Source organism: Euleptes europaea, chromosome 2, assembly GCF_029931775.1.
Source record: "Euleptes europaea isolate rEulEur1 chromosome 2, rEulEur1.hap1, whole genome shotgun sequence".
In the NCBI taxonomy this organism is placed as follows: domain Eukaryota; kingdom Metazoa; phylum Chordata; class Lepidosauria; order Squamata; family Sphaerodactylidae; genus Euleptes; species Euleptes europaea.
Window position 1 is genome coordinate 16,440,624 of NC_079313.1, and position 22,106 is coordinate 16,462,729.

Here is a 22,106-nt window from a genome sequence, read left to right on the forward strand (position 1 = left end):
TCCCCAATCAGTATCAGAGGCCCCTCAGATTGCCTAGCCTGTGACAACCAGGCGAACGAGCCAGTTGCTGACATAAGAGCCTCGCAACACAGACTAATTCCGTATCTCTAATCTCAATGAGAAAACCACCCAGATCAGCGAGGATTTAAAACATTGGCCTCAGCGGATGCCCTGGAATCTCTGCCAGCCATCGCTCAAGGCTGGAGACTTCCCCTAATGGTATTCCAGGCCTCTGAGTCACCTTCTCTTCTTTTATGCATGCATCGATTTCATTTGCATTTCAGCAGACAGCTTGAAACGTTTACTTACCAGAGTAGCAGGAGATAACTACTTAACATGATCAAATAAGCTGCCACTCGTTACGGCTTAAGTACACTCAGTGTGGCTCACATTGTTCCCATTGAGCCTAGAGACCATCCAGTCCAACCCCCTGCACTGTGCATGATGTCTCCTCTCGATATCCACACGACAACCCTGTGAGATAGGTTAGGCTGAGCGTGGGGATTCAAACACCGTGGTTCTCCCAGATCCCACTCTAACCACTACACCACACTGTTAGTGCGGTCCATGATGGGCTGGAGCCCACTGGTGGTGGTGGTGGAGAGCGCTGCAGCTGACATGTGGCTGGCGACCCCGTAGGGTTTCCAAGGGAAGAAGCAAACAGAAGTTGCTTGTCATTGCTTGCCTCTGCATAGCGACCCTGCACTTCCTTGGGGGGGGTGTCTCCCACCCACATATTAACCAGGGCCGACCCTGCTTAGCTTCTGAGCTCTGACGAGACTGGGCTAACCTGGGCCATTCAGGTCAAGGCGGGCCCAGCTACACAGGGTTAAGGTTACAAGCATGGACAAGAGGTTAAACTAGGTGGCGCTGTGGGGAAAAAATCCATATTCCAAGGGACGGGCCACGTGGAGGCTAGCGTAGTTTATGGTGTATGATGGCAAAAAGAGGGGAAAAGCCCCTATGCAACTTGCTTGAGATTGCAAGGCCAGCGTGGCGTAGTGGTTAAGATCAGTGGTTTGGAGAGGTGGAGAACCGGGTTTGATTCACTCCTCCACATGAGCGGCAGAGGCTAATCTGGCGAACTGGATTTGTTTCCCACTCCTACACACAAAGCCAGCTGGATGACCTTGGGCCAGCTCTCTCAGCCCCACCTACCTCACAGGGTGTCTGTCGTGGGGAGGGGAAGGGAAGGTGATTATAAGCCGGTCTGAGTCTCCTTTAAGTGGTAGAGAAAGTCGGCATATAAAAACCAACTCTTCTACTTCTTCTAAGGTAGCAGGAGGAATATAAATTCACTGCATTAAAAATGTTGGACTTTATACAATAGGCAGCCGGTGGCGGGATTAGTTTGGCCAGGGGGTTGTAGTCCAGGACACAGGATCAAGCATACTTGGACACAGAGGCACCGCCTGCTGAGACACAGGCTGTCCTACTACACTTGTGTTTCAAGAGCTACCTTTCATAGCAGTAAATTCAGTCTCTAAGAACATAAGAAAAGCCCCGCTGGATCAGTCCAAGGCCCATCAAGTCCAGCAGTCTGTTCACACAGTGGCCAACTAGGTGCCTACAATGCACTTACAGCTCCTTCTCCTTGGGCAAGGAGCCCTTCTCTTGCTTCAGGTCTGAATGCCATCATCCTGCTCTGTTATAACCAGCGTGAATGAGCAATGCACACCAGAGGAATGTTCTTGATTACAACAATTGGTTTTCAGTAAAAACAAAAAAAGAATAGAACGCATTATAACACTAAGCAAAACAGAAAAGCAGCTCAGGATGAAATCAAAGCAGCAAGATAAACTGGTACCAATTATGTAAACTGTTTAATAGGAACCATGAAAGCACTCCCGACCTATCCAATATTTTTGCATTCAAGCTCAGAGCCACTTTTACGTCAATAAGATTTCAGACTATGCCAAAAGCCACATTAGCCAGACGCTATGCCCAAATCCCGAAGGCCTCTCGCTTATGTATTTGCGGATCCTCAGAACTTGAGGACCTCCCCCATTACGTGTTGTATTGTTCTTTGTACCATGAACCCAGATCTAAATTTCTGGTCTCCTTTTTATCCAACATTAGCTGTTTTAGTGACCAGGAGAAGCTTTCTTTTCTCCTATCCGATACTGACTCTGCTGTTACTTACAATATGTCTTTTTGCCCTGGCGGCTAGGAAAATTCCAGCCAGCATTGTAGTTAAACCGGACGACACTTGTATTTGATTTGAATTAATTTTTGTACTTGATTTTAACTGTTTTCTTGTTGAATCTGATTTTATTGTGTCTAATTGATTGTAAGAGCCCCGTGGCACAGAGTGGTAAGCTGCAGTACTGCAGTCAAAAGCTCTGCTCACGACCTGAGTTTGATCCCAACAGAAGTTGGTTTCAAGTAGCTGGCTCAAGGTTGACTCAACCGTCCATCCTTCAGTAAAATGAGTACCCAGCTTGCTGGGGGTAAAGGGAAGATGACTGGGGAAGGCACTGGCAACCACCCCGTAAAACGAAGTCTGCCTAGTAAACGTCGCATGTGACGTCACCCCATGGGTCAAGGAATGACCTGGTGCTTGCACATGGGATCTTCACCTTGGCCTTTGGCTATACAATAAATCTGCTGGTACCAATTATGCTTGATGCAACATAAGCTCTGTTATGCCATGGGTTCATATTTTTATATATGAACACTCCCCATTTTCCGAGATAAGGGACACGTCAGTAACAGTCCTCAAACTAGGTGGGCCACTCCAAGATTTATAGAAAGAAGACAAGAATGTTTCTTGGTTCGTCCATCACCAAAAAGTCGATAGATTAAAGAAAGACTGCTATGCAGGAGGAAACCCAAGAACACTAACAGACTTTGAACAAATAATAATTACATCTAAAGACCATCTACTGACAAGAATATACTAATTTCTCTTGAAATATGATACGGAGACAGAACAAGTAAAAACCTGCATGGTCAAATGGATGCAAAACTTTGGAGATGATACCAATGAAGCCGTGGGGATCACTTTGGACAACGGAGATAAAATTTACCCTTCTCAAACCATTAGAGAGAACGGGTATAAGATTAGATGGTACCTGTCACCGAAGGACCTTCAGAAGAGGTGGGCACTCTGCTGTTAGCCTGCAGTCCGAGACTGCAGAATAAAATCAGGGAGAGTCAAACAGGCACACCATTATATCTAAAAAATAGGTGCCTGTACATCTCCACCCCCACCACCCCAACTCAGTTTCTCTACAAGGTATCAAAAATGCCTATCAACTTTAGGTCAAGGTGACTAGGCACCATCACCAAGAGTTTGTTTGGCGGGGTGGGGGGGGGAATGTTCCGTGCCATAAAGTTCAAAATAATAAGAATCGTCTCATCACCCACCCCCCACAACACGACTGATCTTTCGTTCTGTTTCAGTGAGCCACTAAAATATTTCGTCATCAAGAAGAGTTGGTAACTTTCTTTACCACTTAAGGAAGAATCAAACCAGCTTATAATTCCCCTCCCCACAACAGACACCCTGTGAGGTAGGTGGGGCTGAGAGAGTGTGACTAGCCCAAGGTAACCCAGCTGGCTTCATGTGGAGTGGAGAAACCAACCCTGTTCACCAGATTAGCGTCCGCCGCTCATGTGGAGGAGTGGGGGAATCAAACTCTGTTCTCCAGATTAGAGTCCACCGCTCCAAACCACCGCTCTTAACCACTACACCACGCTGGCTCTCCAACTATTCCGCTTTTTAGTAAAACGTTTCCAAATTTTCTTGCCTTTGAAAGAAAGAAAATGCAAAAAAGGAAAGGAAAAAAAGGAGTTTCCTTCTGGTCTGTTGAAGCCATTTTATCGTTTGCACAGAATTTTCCCCAGGAAGAACAGTGCTAGTCTAGTGCGCCACGGCTCCAAAATTGGCCCAGCAAAGAGACAGGTCTTTGGAATCTGGGCAAGCCCAGGAGACTTTGGTTTAAATTTCAATGTTAAACATTCTTGAAGTGTAAACAGTTAAGAAACCCATCACTAAAATTGAGAGAAGGTCTAAAAGGATCTGTGCTAGGGACAGTCTAAGTGACATTCGCAAGGCACAGGACTGTAATACCCCTCACTTAAAACATCCTGATGGTGGGGGAGGGGGGTGTCGGTGCATGTTGGAGCAAAATCCACCTCCTTGTGACACGGGACAGGCTTTGTCACAGTTATAAGCAGTATAGAAACATAGAATCTATATAGAGTTGGAAGGGACCACCAGGCTCATCTAGTAAACCCCCTGCACAATGCAGGAAATTCACAACTACTTCCCCCCCAACACCCCCAGTGACCCCCTACTCCATGCCCAGAAGACGGCCAAGTTGCCCTCCCTCTCATCATCTGCCTAAGGTCATAGAATCAGCATTGCTGACCGATGGCCATCTAGCCTCTGCTTAAAAACCTCCAAGGAAGGAGAGCTTTCTTGATCCCAACTGTTCACTGGCAGCTCAGGAGCGGTATGTGAATTTCTGTAGGGAGAGTTAGGAAAGCTAGAGCTTGCCTGATTGGCACACAGGGCCCGTACTACCGGATATAATGTAGGAAGCGTACTGACTCCGTAAAGTCCCCCCTCCCCTGCCAAAACTTGCTGCTAAAGGGATCACACAGAGCTTCCTACTCTTGTCAGATTTCATTCTGTTCATTCTTGCATGGTAGACCAAAGGATTTATTAGGGAGATGGTGAGAACCGTCATGTACGTTCAAGGATGTTTGCCCTAGATATGTTCCTCCGACCCACTTAGGCGAGCATACAAGCATGAGCGTTTGAAGTGCTTCGTATATATTATGCAGTAATCTTTCCACGAGGGCTATATCTGCCTACTCACAGTGACGCTCGGTAGTTCTCGCCCAGCTGCCAGGCACTCCCAAGAACCCCAGAGGTTTACGGCATCTGAGACGGCAGGGCCAAAGAAAAGCTCAACAGGGAAACGTGATGGAACAGTGGCGAGGAGGGGACACGGCACAGGGACAGCATGCTATGCAGCCATTTTTAGAGCAGGGAAGCTTGGTATCAAAGCTGAACTGGTAGCGTGAAGGCTAAAATTAAACCTTGCAGTTTAGACTTTCTGCCAAAGACAAACAGGGGGCAAAGCCAGAGGCAGTCGGGCAATTCGGGGGGGGGGGAGACTGTAAAGATTTCCCTCCACCCCTTTTCAGATGATTAAATTCCTGCAACGATAGGAAGCTTTTGTTGTGAAGAGAAGACCTAACACCAGAGAACAATAATCTAAAGAGATATCATCAGTGAGGAATGATGGAAGACAACTCCCTGGACAAAAGCATTAGCACAACCTCACTGCTCTCTTCAGGAGCACCAATCTTTGCACATTCCAAGAACGACAAAGACCAACAAGAATCCCATGGGTATGACATAGACGGTGCTGCGATGAACTCCCACCTCTCACCTAGATGTTCATTCAGCAGCTTCTATCCAAATGCTTTACCCAGCATCTTGACTCCAAACGCAGAATGTCAAGTGGTCTTTATACCAGCTACACATTTCCCCCCCTAAAGCACTCTCTTTTCTCACAAGGCTGTCAAAACTCCACTCACGCTGCCAGAGGATCGCAAAGCAGAAAAAAAAAAGTCATACTACAGTCACCGAAACTACTTTCTTTCTCCGAGTCTCCCATCAAGCAGGTTTTCCTGGGAGTCGACAACTGCCTAGAATGAGAAGGAAAGCTGGATCCATGTTTCTAGCAAAATGAGCCACAAATAGAAAAGGTTGTGTCCCATGTCCCGTTACGGCATCATCAGCTCAACAGGAAGAGGCTACCAACAGTTCTGACGGCAGGCGCTTTATAAAAAAAAAAGATGTAAGGGGGGAAATGTTCCCACGATCCACTCATCTGCATTCCCTGATCATGCTTTCCCTCCTCAAATATAGGGAAAATTAAAACAAAAATCCTTTTGGCTTCATGCAAGATGGGGGGGGGCGGTGATAAGAACATAAGAAGAGCCCTGCTGGATCAGACCAGTGGTCAATCTAGTCCAGCATCCTGTCTCACACAGTGGTCAACCAGTTCCTCTGGAGGTCCAAGAACAGGGCATAGAGACCGCTGATGTTGCCTCTTACCACTGGTATTCAGGGGGTTACTGCCACTGAACGTGGATTGAGGAAAGTTTCCCTGTAAAGCAGAGATGTTAAAAGGCAGCAGAGGGGCAGCATCTCGCCTGTGAGATTCTTCCATCTAGCTCTGTGTCCATGCAACGGGGCCTGTTCACTGCTCTGTGGGTACTGCTTACCTAAGCTCCCTCTCTGAAAGCCCCTCCTTCCCTGTGCATTAGTAACGATTTCACCTCCATGGCGGAAGAAGAGGAGTTGGTTTTTATATGCCGACTTTCTCCACCACTTAAGGAAGATTCAAATCGGCTTACAATCACCTTCCCCCTCTCCACAACAGACACCCTGTGAGGTAGGTGGGGCTGAGACAGCTGTGACTAGCCCAAATTCACCCAGCTGGCTTCATGTGCAGGAGTGGGGAAACAAATCCAGTTCACCAGATTAGCCTCCGCCGCTCATGTGAAGGAGTGGGGAATCAAACCTTGTTCTCCAGATCAGACTCCACCACTCCAAACCAGCGCACTTAACCACTGCACCACGTTGTTCTCCAGGAGTTGGGAGATGTACTGGTATTCTCAACTCTGCATTCTCACAGTTAATGGTGGTCCACCTCAATGTCCTCCAATCCCTAGGGAAGGAGCAGTAAAAGTAGGATAATTAGAAATGTTTTTTAGCACTGACACTGAATTTGTTTAAAAAACCTATATTTTTTGTACCCAGCCTGCTTCCATGCACCTTCCAGCATTCTTCCTCCTATGCAGAATATAACCAGAATATTAGAGTGCACGCACTGCCTTTTGGCCTATAGATTATTTTGGCTTGTATTTTTTTTAAAGCAGAGTTAGGGATGGCGTGTGTTTGTGTGAAAAAGAACAGGGTATCAAACATTCAGGCGTAGCCGGCTGACGAACTGCAGATTTAACCCAGAAAATTATGGCAGAGCTCCTACGTTTACAACTACTCGAGACACACTGATCAAGCATGCAAAAAAGAAGTCTCAGCTCTGTGAGACGGCGTCAATTATCCCCGAGGAAGAGGGAAAGGGGGGGGAGCGAAGATTATTGGTCGTTCAAGTTGTGCTTTAGTTCAGCACCACGGACGGTTCCCTGCGGACAGAGCAGCTCTGTCTGACAGAGCAAAGCAGCAAAGCGGAACGGATGGCCTGAATATATCTCCCCCTTGTAAACATTCGCTCAGTTCCAACAAGCAGGATGAAAATTCTGATTATCAATTTTTTGTAAGAAAAAATGCATAGGTAATAATGTCGTGGTAATACGCCATCCCGTCCTGTCCGATCCCCTATCCGTATCTGAGAACAGGCGACATTCTGGAAGCCCCCGTAACTACACCGAGTTGGCTGGGAAGCAGAATTAGCCACAGGCACTAGTGATCGTTCTGTCGATGGTTGGAATTCACTAAGACAGAGTCTTCCTTTCTCCCACCGGGCCACCGTTGAAGTCTGGAACCACAAAAGGACCTTCCTTTCAGAGGTCCGGCTGTTTTCCTGTGGCGTGGAGCAGACATCGCCGAGTAACGCTTTCTCGAAGAAGCTCTCTTTCCACGTGCGGCTTGCAAAAGGCAGGTGAATTTGAGAGGTCTTCTTTGGCTCAGATACCCACACCGATGGCGGCAGAAAAAGCCCTCACCTTGCAAGATCGATGGTGCCCTCTACTTGGGTGGTATGACTACCAAAGGCGGGCCTCGCTTGGGCCTCCACATAAGGACCTGGGCATCGTTGGCATTAGGTTTCACTAGTGCGTTGGGCGGGATGGGTTCCATCCTGTTTAGGATTTTGGGCTGCTCCTGCTGAGTTCTCCCCACCAGCCGGGCACGCTTGCCTAGGAGCTGCAAAGGGTCCACCTCAATGTCCACCCGCATCCTCCACTTTATAGTCTGCAAGATTATTTTTTCCTTGGTGGTCATATTCATGGCAACGAGCCACGTCGTGAAGCTCTGGTCCCGTTTGATCCTGGTGAGCAGCGGCACGTTGCTGTCGCTCACGGGGACAGCCCACGTCACGCTGGGGTAGAAGTTGTCATTCATGCTGACCGAGAACCGGGAGATCTTGTTGGTGGGGCCAATTAAAGTCACTGTTTCAGTGGTGTTCCCGTACCAAGGGTAGCTGACGCCGTCAGAGTCGCTGATGGCTTTCACTCGCCCTTCTCTCAAATCTGGAAGTTCCCAGCTTGACCTGTCGGAGGAGGGCAAAGCAAGAAGAAGATTAGGAAAAAAAACAGTAGGAACAACTAGAAGAAGGGTTGATTTTTATATGCTAACTTTCTCCACCACTTAAGGGAGACTCAAACTGGCTTACAATCGCCTTCCCTTCCCCACAACAGACACCCTGTGAGGTAGGTGGGGATGAGAGAGCTGTGACTAGCCCAAGGTCACCCAGCTGCCTTCATGTGTAAGAGTGGGGATGGGGAATCAAATCCAGTCCACCAGATTAGCCTCCGCCGCTCATGTGGAGGAGTGGGAACCAAACCTGGTTCTCCAGATCAGACTCCACCGCTCTTAACCACTACACCACGCTGGCTCCAATCTACCAAGTGATTCTTCTAGAGCAGGTGGTTAGGTTTCACCACCGCCATTTAAATTTACAATTTATTTTTAAGGCACAGAAAGGAGGGTTGGGGAAACCAGGATCTGAACCAGAATCCAAGAGAGCCAGGTTTGAATTGCCACTCCACTACCAACGCTGGCTGGTTATCCCAATTATACTGGCCCCCACTCTATTCTACCTCCCACGGTTATTGTTGTGAAGATAAAATGAAGGAGGGGAGAATGGTGTTGTCGGCTACTTTGGGTCCCAACTTGGTAGAAAATTGGAAGATAATATCTAAAATAAAATCAAAGGTGGTCTGAGGTTTCAGGCTGGGATTACAGATATATCCCAGACCTGAGAAAATTGAATATGCTGGAGGAACTGAAAAAGAATATTTTACAATACTCCCAGCATCAGAGACCGTTTAGGTGGCTTACATTCATGACTGAGCAAACCTATTTACACAAACAGCATCTTCCCATTGATGGCTTCTGGAACTCTCTTACCCAAGGAGAACTTCCTAGAGAGGAAGCATATTCAACTTAAAAGATAAAGTTTAATGTGGAATCGGTGTGGGTATCTGTGCAAGCACCGGGTCATTCCTGACCCATGGGGTGACGTCACATCCCAAAGTTTCCTAGGTAGACATTTGTTTACGGGGTGGTTTGCCATTGTCTTCTCCAGCCGTCTACACTTTACCCCCAGCAAGCTGGGTACTCATTTTACCGACCTTGCTTGCTACGTAGAGAAGGACCCCTTCTTGAGAAAAGTACAGGTTACACTGAGGCAGATAGAGTAAATCTACTTCCTAATGATGAACTCCCAGACATAACAAAGCAGGTGGCCAGGTTTTGCAGACTGGTGTGTAAGGCAAGGAAGGCCAAACCGATTTATACTTTTATTCCAGCTCTTAATGGGGACTCATGATTTTACTAAATAGTGTATTAAGGATATTATTTGTATTCGTTTATTGTATTCGTTTATTAATGTATATTATTTAATTTTAACTATTAGTATTCGTTTTCGGGTTTGCATTCTTTTGATGTTGGAAACGTGACTGTTGTAGATCTCTGAATTTTATATGGAACTGGTCAATTGACTGTAATAAAATACTGACTGGCTACGTAGAGAAGTAGAGGCTGTGAGTGGAAATAGAGAAAATTGGGAAATACTTCTGAGGAAGTATTTTCTACTTTACAATGATGTTTGACATGCTTTTTTTTAAAGGCAAGCTTTTAAAACATTGTTTTAGCTATGCTTTACTCCCTCCGAATACTTTCCAGTAACTGTATAAAAGCGTATTAAACCTCTGGCACTGTTGTGTCTGCTCGAAGCCATCAAGAGAACCCTTCCGAGCGGTGAAGAGAACAATTTCAATCTGACTTGGGGAACAGAAAACATCTTGGTCACCCTTGTGGTTCCTGCACAGTGGAACACCGCTTACCAACTACAGTAGGTAAGCCGGCCAAGACTCGTCCTTGCCATAGCAACTCATGGTATAGTAGTAGAAGAAGAAGAGTTGGTTTTTATATGCCGACTTTCTCTGCCAAGGGAGACTCAAACCGGCTTACAATCACCTTCCCCTCCCCACAACAGACACCCAGTGAGGTAGGTGGGGCTGAGAGAATGTGACTAGCCCAAGGTCACCCAGCTGGCTTCATGTGGAGGAGTGGGGAAACCAACCCAGTTCACCAGATTAGCCTCCGCCACTCATGTGGAGGAGTGGGGAATCAAACCCAGTTCTCCCAATCAGACTCCACCGCTCCAAACCACCGCTCTTAACCACTACACCATGCTGGCCTACGCCACTACACACTGTAGCCTTTACTGCTACAGTGGGGTTGTATAAGGGGCGGCCTTTGAAAAGCCTTTAAAAATTTTCACAGGTCCAAAAATATGGCTGGCGGGTTATTAACCAAGATATCGTTAATAAATGGTTTGGGAATAGGACAGCCTTCCTTTTATGAACCTGCCTGGCAGTGGCGATCATCGCCGGAGGACCATCTATGGAGCCGGAATGGAGGAGAGCTGTTCACCTGGCACCACAGAGCCTTTTCTGTGGCCGCACCCAACTTGGGAGATGTTCACCAGGCACCCCCTTAGCCATCCTTTTAGCATCAGGCAAAGTGTGTTTAAGGAGCCCCGTGGCACAGAGTGGTAAACTGTAGTACTGCAGTCCAAGCTTTGCTCATAACCTGAGTTCGATCCCAACGGAAGTCGGTTTCAGGTAGCCGGCTCAAGGTTGACTCAGCCTTCCATCCTTCCGAGGTCGGTCAAATTATGACCCAGCTTGCTGGGGGTAAAGGGAAAATGACTGGGGAAGGCACTGGCAAACCACCCAGTAAACAAAAGTCTGCCTAGTAAATGTTGGGATGTGACGTCACCCCATGGGTCAGGAATGCACAGAAAGTCGGCTTGCACAGAGGACCTTTACCTTTTTTAAAAAGTGTGTTTACTTATGTTTTTGGTAGCTCCCCGCCTCCTATTTTGTATCTGCGTTCCTCCTCATCTTACATATCCAGGCTACGTCTTTGCTGCTTTTCTGTTAAGCGCCGTTCTCCTGTGGACTTTTATCTGCACGTCTGCTACTGTCACCTTTTGTGATCCACCTTTGAATATGTACTAGATGTATATGTTTTAGAAAGAAAATAAATCAATGCATAATATTGCCGGGTGACAGAGGAACAACAGCAGCAACAACAACAAAAAGAACATGCACATCACGGCATACAGAGCAATTCCTCTCGTCAAGCACTTTCAACTCTCTTCAAAACCGCTGTCAGTTTCCAGTCTTTGTTAGAGGGATTCTTTTCTGAGCTCTTTCAGCTGATGAGAGGTGCTTCAGTGTGTTTTGCTGCAACAGTTCACTACTCCATCTACCACACAGGAAATACATGTAATTACTGGATTGGATCCAACAAGATTTTCTGCTGGTGAAAAAGGACCAAGGGGGTCACCGTTGGCCACTGAACAAAGACTACGTTGGGGATAATGGAATCTGCATGAGATGTAGTGAGAAGGGAATGGGGAGCACATTTTTACAAGGCATCACAAATACACTCTTGCAAGAGCCATACTACAGAAAAGCAGCAGAACTTCCAGAATAGCTGGAGGAAGAGAAATAAGAGAAGAGTTTTGGGAAGTGAGATGACGCAGAGAATCTGATACTCCCAGCAGAAATGGACAATGAAACAATCACATTTATTTTACACAGTTCTGACTTCTACTGGAGAGCCAGCGTGGTGTAATGGTTAGGAGCGGTGGACTCTAATCTGGAGATTAGTTTTTGTAGGTTATCCGGGCTGTGTAACCGTGGTCTTGGTATTTTCTTTCCTGACGTTTCGCCAGCAGCTGTGGCAGGCATCTTCAGAGGAGTAACACTGAAGGACACTGAAGTGTCTCTCAGTGTCAAGTGTATAGGAAGAGTAATATATAGTCAGAAAGGGGTTGGGTTTGAGCTGAATCATTGTCCTGCAAAAAGTAACAAAGGTAATGTGCTAACCATTGTCCTGTAAGTATCAAGATAATGTGCTAATGAGGGTGTGGTATGTTAATATGGAACCATTGTATCCTGAAGTGATCTGTTAATGTGTGAAATCCAAAGTTGATCTGCATGGCTATTGTTGACTGTAGTCTTTGTTAGTCTGGAGGTTTTCAAGACAGGAAGCCAAGCCTTATTCATTCTTAAACTCTCTTCTTTTCTGTTAAAGCTGTGCTGATGTTTATGAATTTCAATGGCTTCTCTGTGCAATCTGACAAAATAGTTGGTAGAATTGTTCATTCTTTCAGTGTCTTGGAATAAGACCCTGTGTCCTGTTTGTGTCAGTCCATGTTCAGCCACTGCTGATTTCTCAGGTTGGCCCAGTCTGCAGTATCTTTCATGTTCTTTTATCCTTGTTTGTATGCTGCGTTTTGTTGTCCCGATGTAAACCTTTCCTATGGGAGACTGTTTTTCCTGAGTTTTCTTGGAATAGCCGTTTGCTAGCAGTGCGTGATTTAGATGATTAGTTTCTTCCTTGAGCAAACGGCTATTCCAAGAATGAAATCAGAAGGGCCATTAAACCAAACAAAAATCAGAAAACTCAGGAAAAACAGTCTCCCATAGGAAAGGTATTCTTGTCATTTATTAAAGGAGTCACTGATAGGATGGAGAAACTTTTGAAAAAACATAACCTACAAACAGTGTTTAAACCCACCAAGAAAATACAACAAATGCTATGATCAGCCAAAGACAAAAGAGACCCCCTCACCTCTGCAGGAGTATATCGTATACCTTGCAGCTGTGGACAAGTTTACATCGGGACAACAAACGCAGCATACAAACAAGGATAAAAGAACATGAAAGATACTGCAGACTGGGCCAACCTGAGAAATCAGCAGTGGCTGAACATGGACTGACACAAACAGGACACAGGGTCTTATTCCAAGACACTGAAAGACTGGACAATTCTACCAACTATTTTGTCAGATTGCACAGAGAAGCCATTGAAATTCATAAACATCAGCACAACTTTAACAGAAAAGAAGAGAGTTTAAGAATGAATAAGGCTTGGCTTCCTGTCTTGAAAACCTCCAGACTAACAAAGACTACAGTCAACAATAGCCATGCAGATTAGTTTTGGATTACACACATTAACAGATCACTTCAGGATACAATGGTTCCATATTAACATACCACACCCTCATTAGCACATTATCTTGATACTTACAGGACAATGGTTAGCACATTACCTTTGTTACTTTTTGCAGGACAATGATTCAGCTCAAACCCAACCCCTTTCTGACTATATATTACTCTTCCTACACACTTGACACTGAGAGACACTGTCCTTCAGTGTTACTCCTCTGAAGATGCCTGCCACAGCTGCTGGCGAAACGTCAGGAAAGAAAATACCAAGACCACGGATACACAGCCCGGATAACCTACAAGAACCAATGAACTCTGACCGTGAAAGCCTTCGACAATATTTCTAATCTGGAGAACTGGGTTTGATTCCCCACTCCTCCACATGAGCAGGGGTCTCTAATCTGATTCCCCACTCCTACACATAAAGCCAGCTGGGTGACCTTTGACAAGGTACAGTTCTCTTCGAGCTCTCTCAGCCTCACCTACCTCACAAGGTGTCTGTTGTGGGGAGAGGAAGGGAAGGAGATTGTAAGCCGGTTTGATTCTTCTTTAAAGGGAGAGAAAATTGGCATATAAAAACCGACTCTTCTTCAATGTGCCGTGACCTGGATGGCCCAGCTAGCCTGATATCGGCAGATCTTGGAAGCTAAGCAGGGTCAGCCCTGGTTAGTACTTGGATGGGAGACCACCGAGGAACAGCAGGGTCGCTATGCAGAGGCAGGTAATGGGAAACAATCTCTGTTCGTCTGTTGCTTTGAAAACCCTATGGAATCATCATAAATTGGCTGCGACTTGACAGCACTTTCCACTACTTCCACACAATATATTACACAGCAATAATACAAGCTAAAATAAAAATTTACTTAAAAAACAAAAATTTACTTAAGAAAAACAATAGAACAAACTTGATTCAATGTAAGTATCCAGATTCAAAGCCAGAAGGACCATGCTAGTGTGATTCCCTATAGCTGGTGGTTGGAAACAGTAGGCTAGTAGCATACATGCCATTTACTCATGGGGAAGTGCAGGTTGAACTGGCATGGCAACTCTTGCCACCAGCAACTGCCCATCTCAAGATAACTTACATTTGCTTCCAGGCAAATGTACCTCTCGTTTTAATCTCCTCCGGCCAAGGTGACAAAACCAATTTGCTCAGACATCCCCGGCACTCTGAAATTGGTTCAAAAATAATCCGATCTGCTAACTGAACGCAAGGAATTGGGTCAGGCATTTGCTCTCTAAAACAGCCCCAGGCAGCAGCCGGTGTTTCCCAGGCAAAAACACATACGTAGCTGCGCTCAGTTTTGCCTGGATTAATAGCAGGGTTTTTTAAATCACTACAAGAGATTGGTGGCAAAAAGCCGAGGCTGCAGAGTACGCCTCGAGGAAAACCCACCAAAATTTCCAGAAAAGGTGCCAGAGATTAATACCCCACAGTTCACACAAGACCATCTGTCCACATTACGGTGAGCTTTAAAAACGCTTGTCACTCAGTTAAATGCGTTATCAGTTTGCGCTTCCTTCTCTCTTCTCTGGACAGCTACCCAGACTAGTTGAGGTTGAAACACTCTGCTCAAAATAACCTCAGTGAACAAAAGGAGACTTGCTTCTGAGTAGACATGCATAAGATTGCACTGCAAGCTCAATAAAGCTTTTTTATTTATTTAAAGCATGTCTATGCTGCCTTTCCACCCTATTTGGGGTCCCCAGGGCGGCAAATATTAAACGTTTCGAACACTGAAAAGCAACTACGCTGTCCATCTTTCAATGCCGGCAGAGTCCTGTCAGATTCACACCGTCCTACGCTTCCTTATGTTCTGCACTCCCTATAAAGTATGCCCAAGACTAAGATTTTTTTTGCAAAAAAATAATTAAAAAGCTATTATTTCCCCATTAACAGATGAAAATGGAACTAAGAGATACGGTTAAAAGTAAAGGTAGTCCCCTGTGCAAGTACTGGGTCATTACTGACACATGGGGTGACATCACATCCCGATGTTTTCTAGGCAGACTTTGTTTACAGGGTGGTTTGCCATTGCCTTCCCCCTTTGTCTACACTTTACCCCCGTCAAGCTGGGTACTCATTTTATCGACCTTGGAAGAATGGAAGGCTGAGTCAACCTAGAGCCGGCTACCCAAAACTGACTTCTATCGGGATTGAACTCAGGTTGCGAGCAGAGCTTGGACTGCAGTACGGTAGCTTACCACTCTGCGCCACAAAGCTCCACAATATGGACATGAGAGTAAAATCAAAGATGCAGCCCAAAGTGTGGTGGAAAGTGCCGTTAAGGTACCATTGACCTATGGCGGCCCCGTAGGATTCTCAAGGCAAGAGACATTCGGAGGTGGTTTGCCACTGCCTGCCTCCCCGTGGGATGAGAGAGTGAGCTGAGAGAACTGAAGGAGGAGGAGGAGGCGAGTTGGTTTTTATATACCTGGCAACTTCCTGGAGATTTGGGTGCAGTGCCTGAGGAGGGTGGAGTTTAGGGAGATGCTGACCATCTCAGTTTCCCATCTCTGACCTATGGGGCCAATTCACACATTACAAAGGCCTAGCGTCTCTCATGCCTCAGGTTGACAGGTGTGGTTTGCAGGTTCCATGCTTGGGACTTCCCTCCCAGGTATACACGGACCACTGTTTGCCCCACTGGAGAATATTACAAGGAGCCATCAGTACACGCACGTTTCGTTCACATGTAAAATTTCCCAGCCGGGCAAACGGTGGTTCCCTGGAACTGTTTCAGATTGAAAGGACAGTGTGTGGGAGAGACTTAAGCCCCCCTGTCCCTATGGTCCTGATACAAATTGCCCCCACATGCACCTGGGAGTTGTTCTCTGACAATAGAACTCCCAGAGCATGTCTGGTCAAAGGACCCATGGCGGGACTTTGTGACATGTGTCTCAGCCCATTCCTATTTGAGTACATAGAAGAAGAGTAGGAGTAGGAGTTGGTTTTTATATGCTGACTTTCTCTGCCACTCAAGGGAAACTCAAACCGGCATACAATCACCTTCCCCTCCCCACAACAGACACCCTGTGAGGTAGGTGAGACTGAGAGTGACTAGCCCAAGGTCACCCAGCTGGCTTCATGTGGAGGAGTGGGGAAACAAATCCAGTTCATCAGATTAGCGTCCGCCGCCCATGTGGCGGAGTGGGGAATCAAACCCGATTCTCCAGATCAGACTCCACCACTCCAAACCACAGTTCTTAACCACTACACCATGCTGGTTCTGTGACTGGCCCAAGGTCACCCAGCAGGCTTCATGTGGAGGAGTGGGGAATCGAACTTGGTTCTCCAGATTAGAGTCCGCTGCTCTTAACCGCAACACCACACTGACTCTCTCGTACCCAAGTACCAGATTCCATAAACCCAGATGCCAACTCTGTCCCATATTCATTTAGGTAAAACTATTACTGGATCTACCTGCTATAATGCCAACCATGTATCATTTATTTATTTGGGTTATCTGATCCCACATTTCATTCAACATGAACCCAAGGCAGCTTATCCGGGATTCCCAGGAGATCTCCCTTTCAGACACTAGCCAGACCCATCTGTGCTTAGCTTCAGCGAGATTGTTATGATCACATGCTCTAAACAAATCTGGCGGCATATAATGTAAGCATTACAAAAATCTATTCAAATGAAATAATACAAATATCACTATAAAGATACATGCACACTAACATACACTATACACACTGTTACAGCAATTCCTAAAGTTATTGCTGTTTCTTTGTTCTACCAGTGAAGTGAAATAAAGTTTACAAAGGTGAGGAAGGAAGAAGCTTCACAAAGACCAACTTCATACGGGAGCCTCAAGTGAGTTCAATGTGCAAAAGTCAGAGTTTAATGTTCCTATAAAACAGAGTTGCCCTTACCTGTAACTGCTGTTCATTGAAGTCTTCGGTGCACATATGGGACTGCGCCTGAGCGCAGGCCTGCCACCGGAAACTTTAATAGCCTCAGACCTCCAAAGGGGATGCCCCTCCCCTCAGCCGTGGACGGCTTCCCGCAGAACTCACCGCGTGCTCCTGGGCGGGGCATCCCCTCCCTACTCAGTTCCTCGCCCGCCGCTGACCAATGACTAGGGACCTTAGGTCCTGCTATCTTAGCCAAGATAAAACTGGATAGGGCATAGACTCCCCCCCACGAAATCTCTGTTATTTACTAACTTGTTTGTTTCTCCTTTCTCTCTCTCTCTCTTTTTTTTTTTAGGTCGACAGCGGGGTCGGAAGGGAGGGATGTGTGTCTGCACCAAAGACTTCAATGAACAGCAGTTACAGGTAAGTGCAACTCTGTTTTCATTTTCATTCTTCGGTGCAGCCCCACATATGGGATTTTAGCAAGCTTACCATACAAAGAGGTGAGTGTCGATCCTAGGAGAACAACGTCTGAAGGACCGCCTTTCCCACCGTAGATCCAATGCGTAGTGCCGAACAAACATGTCCTGACTTGACCACATTGCCGCCCTGCAGATCTCCTGGACTGGAACCTGTCTGTGAAGAGCAGCAGAAGAGCCTTGGGCCCTAGTAGAGTGGGTATGGACTCCCAGAGGACAAGTCTGCTTGGCCTCCTTATAGGACCATTTCACTGCTGAGACTACCCATCTGGCTATGGACTGGGAGGAGGCAGCCTGACCCTTCTTATGGCCCTGGTAGCAAATAAAGAGTGTTTTTGATCTCCTAAACTGCTTGGTCCTGTCAATATAATATAAGAGTGCTCTTTTGACATCTGGTGTATGCAGTGTTTTCTCAGCCGGAGACGTCGGATGGGGAAAGAAAACTGGGAGAACCAGATCCTGGGCCATGTGGAAGGGAGAAACCACCTTGGGTTTGAACTTAAGACTAGGGTGCAGAACTATCCTTTCACTGAAAATCTGAAGGAAAGGGCTATCCACCCTAAGTGCTGCTAGCTCTCCAACTCTCCTAGTAGAGGTGATTACCACCAGGAAGGCTACCTTAGCCGAGAGAAAGGGCATGGGAGAACTGGCTAGCCGCGGTTCAAATGGAGGTAGCATAAGCCTAGCTAGCACCAAGGAGAGTGACCACTGGGGAACTAACCTGGGGGTTGGCGGAAACAGGTTATTGAGCCCCTTCAAAAAACGCTTGGCAAGGGGATGGGCGAAGACTGTATGGCCCTCCAGCTTGTCATGAAAAGCAGAAATCGCAGCTAGATGTACATGTACTGAGGCCACAGACAAACCTGCCTCAGTCAATTCTAGCAAATAATCTAGTATACGGGGTAGAGGACACAAAAAGGGGGAAATCCCTTGAGATTCAGACCATTTGTCAAACCTCTCCCATTTCCTACTGTAAGAATAACGTGTAGAGGGCTTTCTCGCCTGAAAAATGACCTGCTTTACTGGAGACGAGAGTCCCTCACCCACCAGGGGTCTATCTTCCACGCTGCAAGATGCAGCCTGTTGATGTCATGATGGTACAGGTGTCCCCATCTGAGCAGGGAAGGGTCCCTTGGGAATGGTCTGTAAACCCCTCCCGCCAGCGACATCAATTCTGTGAACCATATCTGGCGTGGCCACTGCGGGGCTACCAGTATACACTCTGTGATGTCTGCCCTGATCTTTCCCAGCACTCTTGCTAGAAGGGGAAAAGGCGGGAAAGCATACAAAAGGGCACAAGACCGTCAGCTGAAAAGCGTCCCCCAGAGACACTGGGTCGCTGCCTGCTAAGGAACAGAATCTCGTTGCCTTCTTGTTCTCTCTGGTGGCAAAGCGATCTATTTGGGGGACCCCCCAGTCCTGGAAAATCGGTAGCAGGAACCTCTCCTGCAGTTCCCACTCGTGATTCGTAGTGAATCTTCTGCTGAGAGAGTCCGCCCAAGTATTGTGGATTCCCATTATGTGTATGGCCTTGAGATGGATTTCCTTGGACAAGGCCACTTGCCATACTTTCTGTGCCTCTTGGCATAGAGGGAGGGACCCCGTTCCCCCGTTTGTTTATATAATAAACAGTTGTGGTATTGTCTGATTGAAGAAGTATTCGGGATCCCCGCAGAATATCTGAGAATGAGGTAAGTGTATAACGTACAGCTCTTAACTCCAGCATATTGATGTGTAGGGAGGATTCCCTCACATCCCACTGGCCCTGTATAGACATATCCTCACAGTGACCACCCCAACCCTCTGATGAAGCGTCCGTGGTGAGTGTGAACTCAGGGTTCCAATAACCAAAGGGCATACCCCTGAGCAGGTTATGGTCAGAGAGCCACCATTGAAATGATCTCAGAATTCCCCTTGGGATAGACAACCTATGTCTTTGGGAGTGACGGGACTGGTCAAACGACCTAATAAACCAATTTTGCAGTTCTCTCATCTGAAGTCTGGCAAAAGGTGTCACGGCAGTAGTAGAGGCCATGAGACCCAATAGGCGTTGAATAGAAATAACTGGTTGGTGTCTGCATCTGGTAAAATGCTGGACCATGTGTCTGATTTTTAGCACCCTCTCCCTAGGGAGGAAGGCCCTACCCCTGTTGGAGTCCAGAACAGCCCCAATAAACTGGGCCTGCGATGAGGGCACTAGCTTGGACTTCTTAAGGTTGACCATGAGGCCAACTCTATCGCACGTGGTTAGAACCAGGTCCAAGTGGGAAGATAGTCTAGCTGGGCTGTAGGCTGTGACCAGCCAGTCATCTAGATATGGGTATATACAGCAACCCCTGCTCCTAAGAAAGGACATGACCACCGCCATGCACTTTGTGAACACTCGCGGTGCCGTGGCAAGACCAAATGGGAGGAAGATATTGAAAGACCTCCCTCCCGTAGCGAAACATCAGGAATCTGCGATGTTCAGGATGTATTGACACATGAAAGTGCGCGTCTTTTAGGTCTAATACCGTGAACCATGTGTCTGGAATGATCAGTTCCATTACAGAGGGTAATGAGACCATACGAACCTTTGAAACACGTAAACATTTATTTAGGAGTCTCAGATCAATAATGGGTCTAGAGTCCCCATCCTTTTTCTCCACCATGAAAATGTGGGAGAAGAATCCAAAACATGGCAACAAAACTTTCTGAACAGCTCCCTTCAACAAGAGCTCCTCTAACTGGGGGGCAAAATCCGGGAACAGGTTGTCCCGGGACAAACTAGCAGATGAACACCTGGGCTGGGCCTTAAACTCTAGGCGGTAGCCCTCAACAATAACTCTGAGAACCCATGCATCTGAGCAGATGTCGCGCCAGGCATCAGCAAAGTGGGCCAGCCTATCAAGGAATGGGAACTCTCCTTGAGTGGCCTGCCCCAATAGTCAGAAACGCTGAGCCTGCTGACGTTGCTCCTTGTGGTGTAGACTAGCCTGTGGCCGTTGTTTAAAGCTCTGCTTGCGTTGGCCTGGTTGATTATGCTGTTGGTGGAACTTTCCCTGGGGAGGATAAGGCTGGTAGCATTGGTATCGCTGGCCTCTGTAGGAAGGTGCCCCGAAGCTTTGTTGGCGAGGTGCAAATCTCTCTCTTTGGCTCTGAAAAGTGGGGGTGATGCCCAAGGACCTCGCTGTTTGACTGTCCTTTTTAATATTGGTGAGGAATTCTGTGGTTCCTGCAGCAAAGAGAGTATCACCCTCGAAGGGTAAGTCCTCGATTTGAACTCTGGTGTCCAAGGGGAGAGCAGTGGTGCGAAGCCAGGAATGGCGTCTGAAGGTTATAGCTGTGGCCATGGACCTGGCTGCGATCTCAGCAGCATGCTTGCCAGTTGAAATCTCCTGCTTAGACAGCCTAGTCGCCTCTGCCTGGATCAGTTTTAGGGCAGATTTAGACTCCTCAGGCAGCAAATCAATGTGTGGAGTAGCCTTCTCCCACAGGAAGAGTTGGTAACCGCCCATTATCGTCTGATAATTTGCGATGCGGAAGTTTAAAGCGGCAGAAGTATAAGCCTTCTGGCCCAGATGATCGATCCTCCTACTCTCCTTATCTGAAGGAGTGGAGTGCTGTCCTTGGTGCTGTCTGGTCTGCATTTCGCCACTGACGATAGAGGATGGTGGTGGCTGGATAACCAGGAATTCTGCAGAGTTCTGTTTGACCCTGTAATGATTCTCTATCTTCTTGGCTGAGGGAGTCACAGAGGCTGGCTTCTTCCAGACTGACTTAGAGATTTCAGAGAGACCTTCGAGGATCGGAAACGTTGCTATACCAGGTGAATCTGGGTACAGGCGGCTAAGTATCTTGTCCTTCGGTTTGTTATCTGAAGTGGTGATATTTATGTCCAGTGCTTCCGCCATGCGGATCATCTATTCCGTTTTTAACTTTAAGTCAGAAGGGGAGACAGCCTCCGTGTCACCCACCAGATCATCTGGGGAAGGTTCAGACGCTCCCTCTGAACTGTCAACTGAAGCTCTGGTCTCAGGTTCCTCAGGCTCAGATTCGGTTCTGGGACTCCTCTGAGTAAGATAGAGAGGTGAACCCAATAAAGGAGTGGTTTGGGTCAAAGGTTTGCCTTGCAGGTTGATCTGCTTAAACCTACAAAATTCAATCCACTCTTGAAGTAGAGTTGGAGAGATGGAAAGCTGGGGGTTAGGAGTCAGGTAAGGTTGGACGACTCTCTTCGGATCTGATGGGCCCGGATCCGAGGGGAGGATCGTTTCCTTGAGAGGATCCAGCTCGACATCGGAGAAGCAGAGGAGCGGGGAACCCGAATGGAAGGAGGGGGTCCTCGGTACCGGGGTCGGATCCGATGTGATGGTTGTCGGATCCGCAGCCGTCTGCGCCGTCACTCTAGAAGTAGGGAGGCTGACACTGTCGGACTTATCCCTGTGCTTTGACTTGTGTTTGTGCTTCTTGGACACGTGCGTTGGATCCGATGACGGGGTCGGATCCGAGCGCTGGCTCTTGGTGATCGGTACCGATCGAACA

General features: G+C 47.1%; 1 protein-coding gene across 1 annotated transcript in view; it reads right to left on the reverse strand.

Moving 5' to 3' along the window:
• Positions 1 to 7,735: 7,735 nt before the first annotated feature.
• Positions 7,736 to 22,106, reverse strand: part of FAM78B (family with sequence similarity 78 member B) — a 31,068-nt gene continuing 16,697 nt past the window's right edge. The window contains exon 2 of the mRNA XM_056845329.1: positions 7,736 to 8,258. Within this exon, the coding sequence (XP_056701307.1) occupies positions 7,736 to 8,258 (523 nt within the window). The remainder of the gene's footprint in view (positions 8,259 to 22,106) is intronic.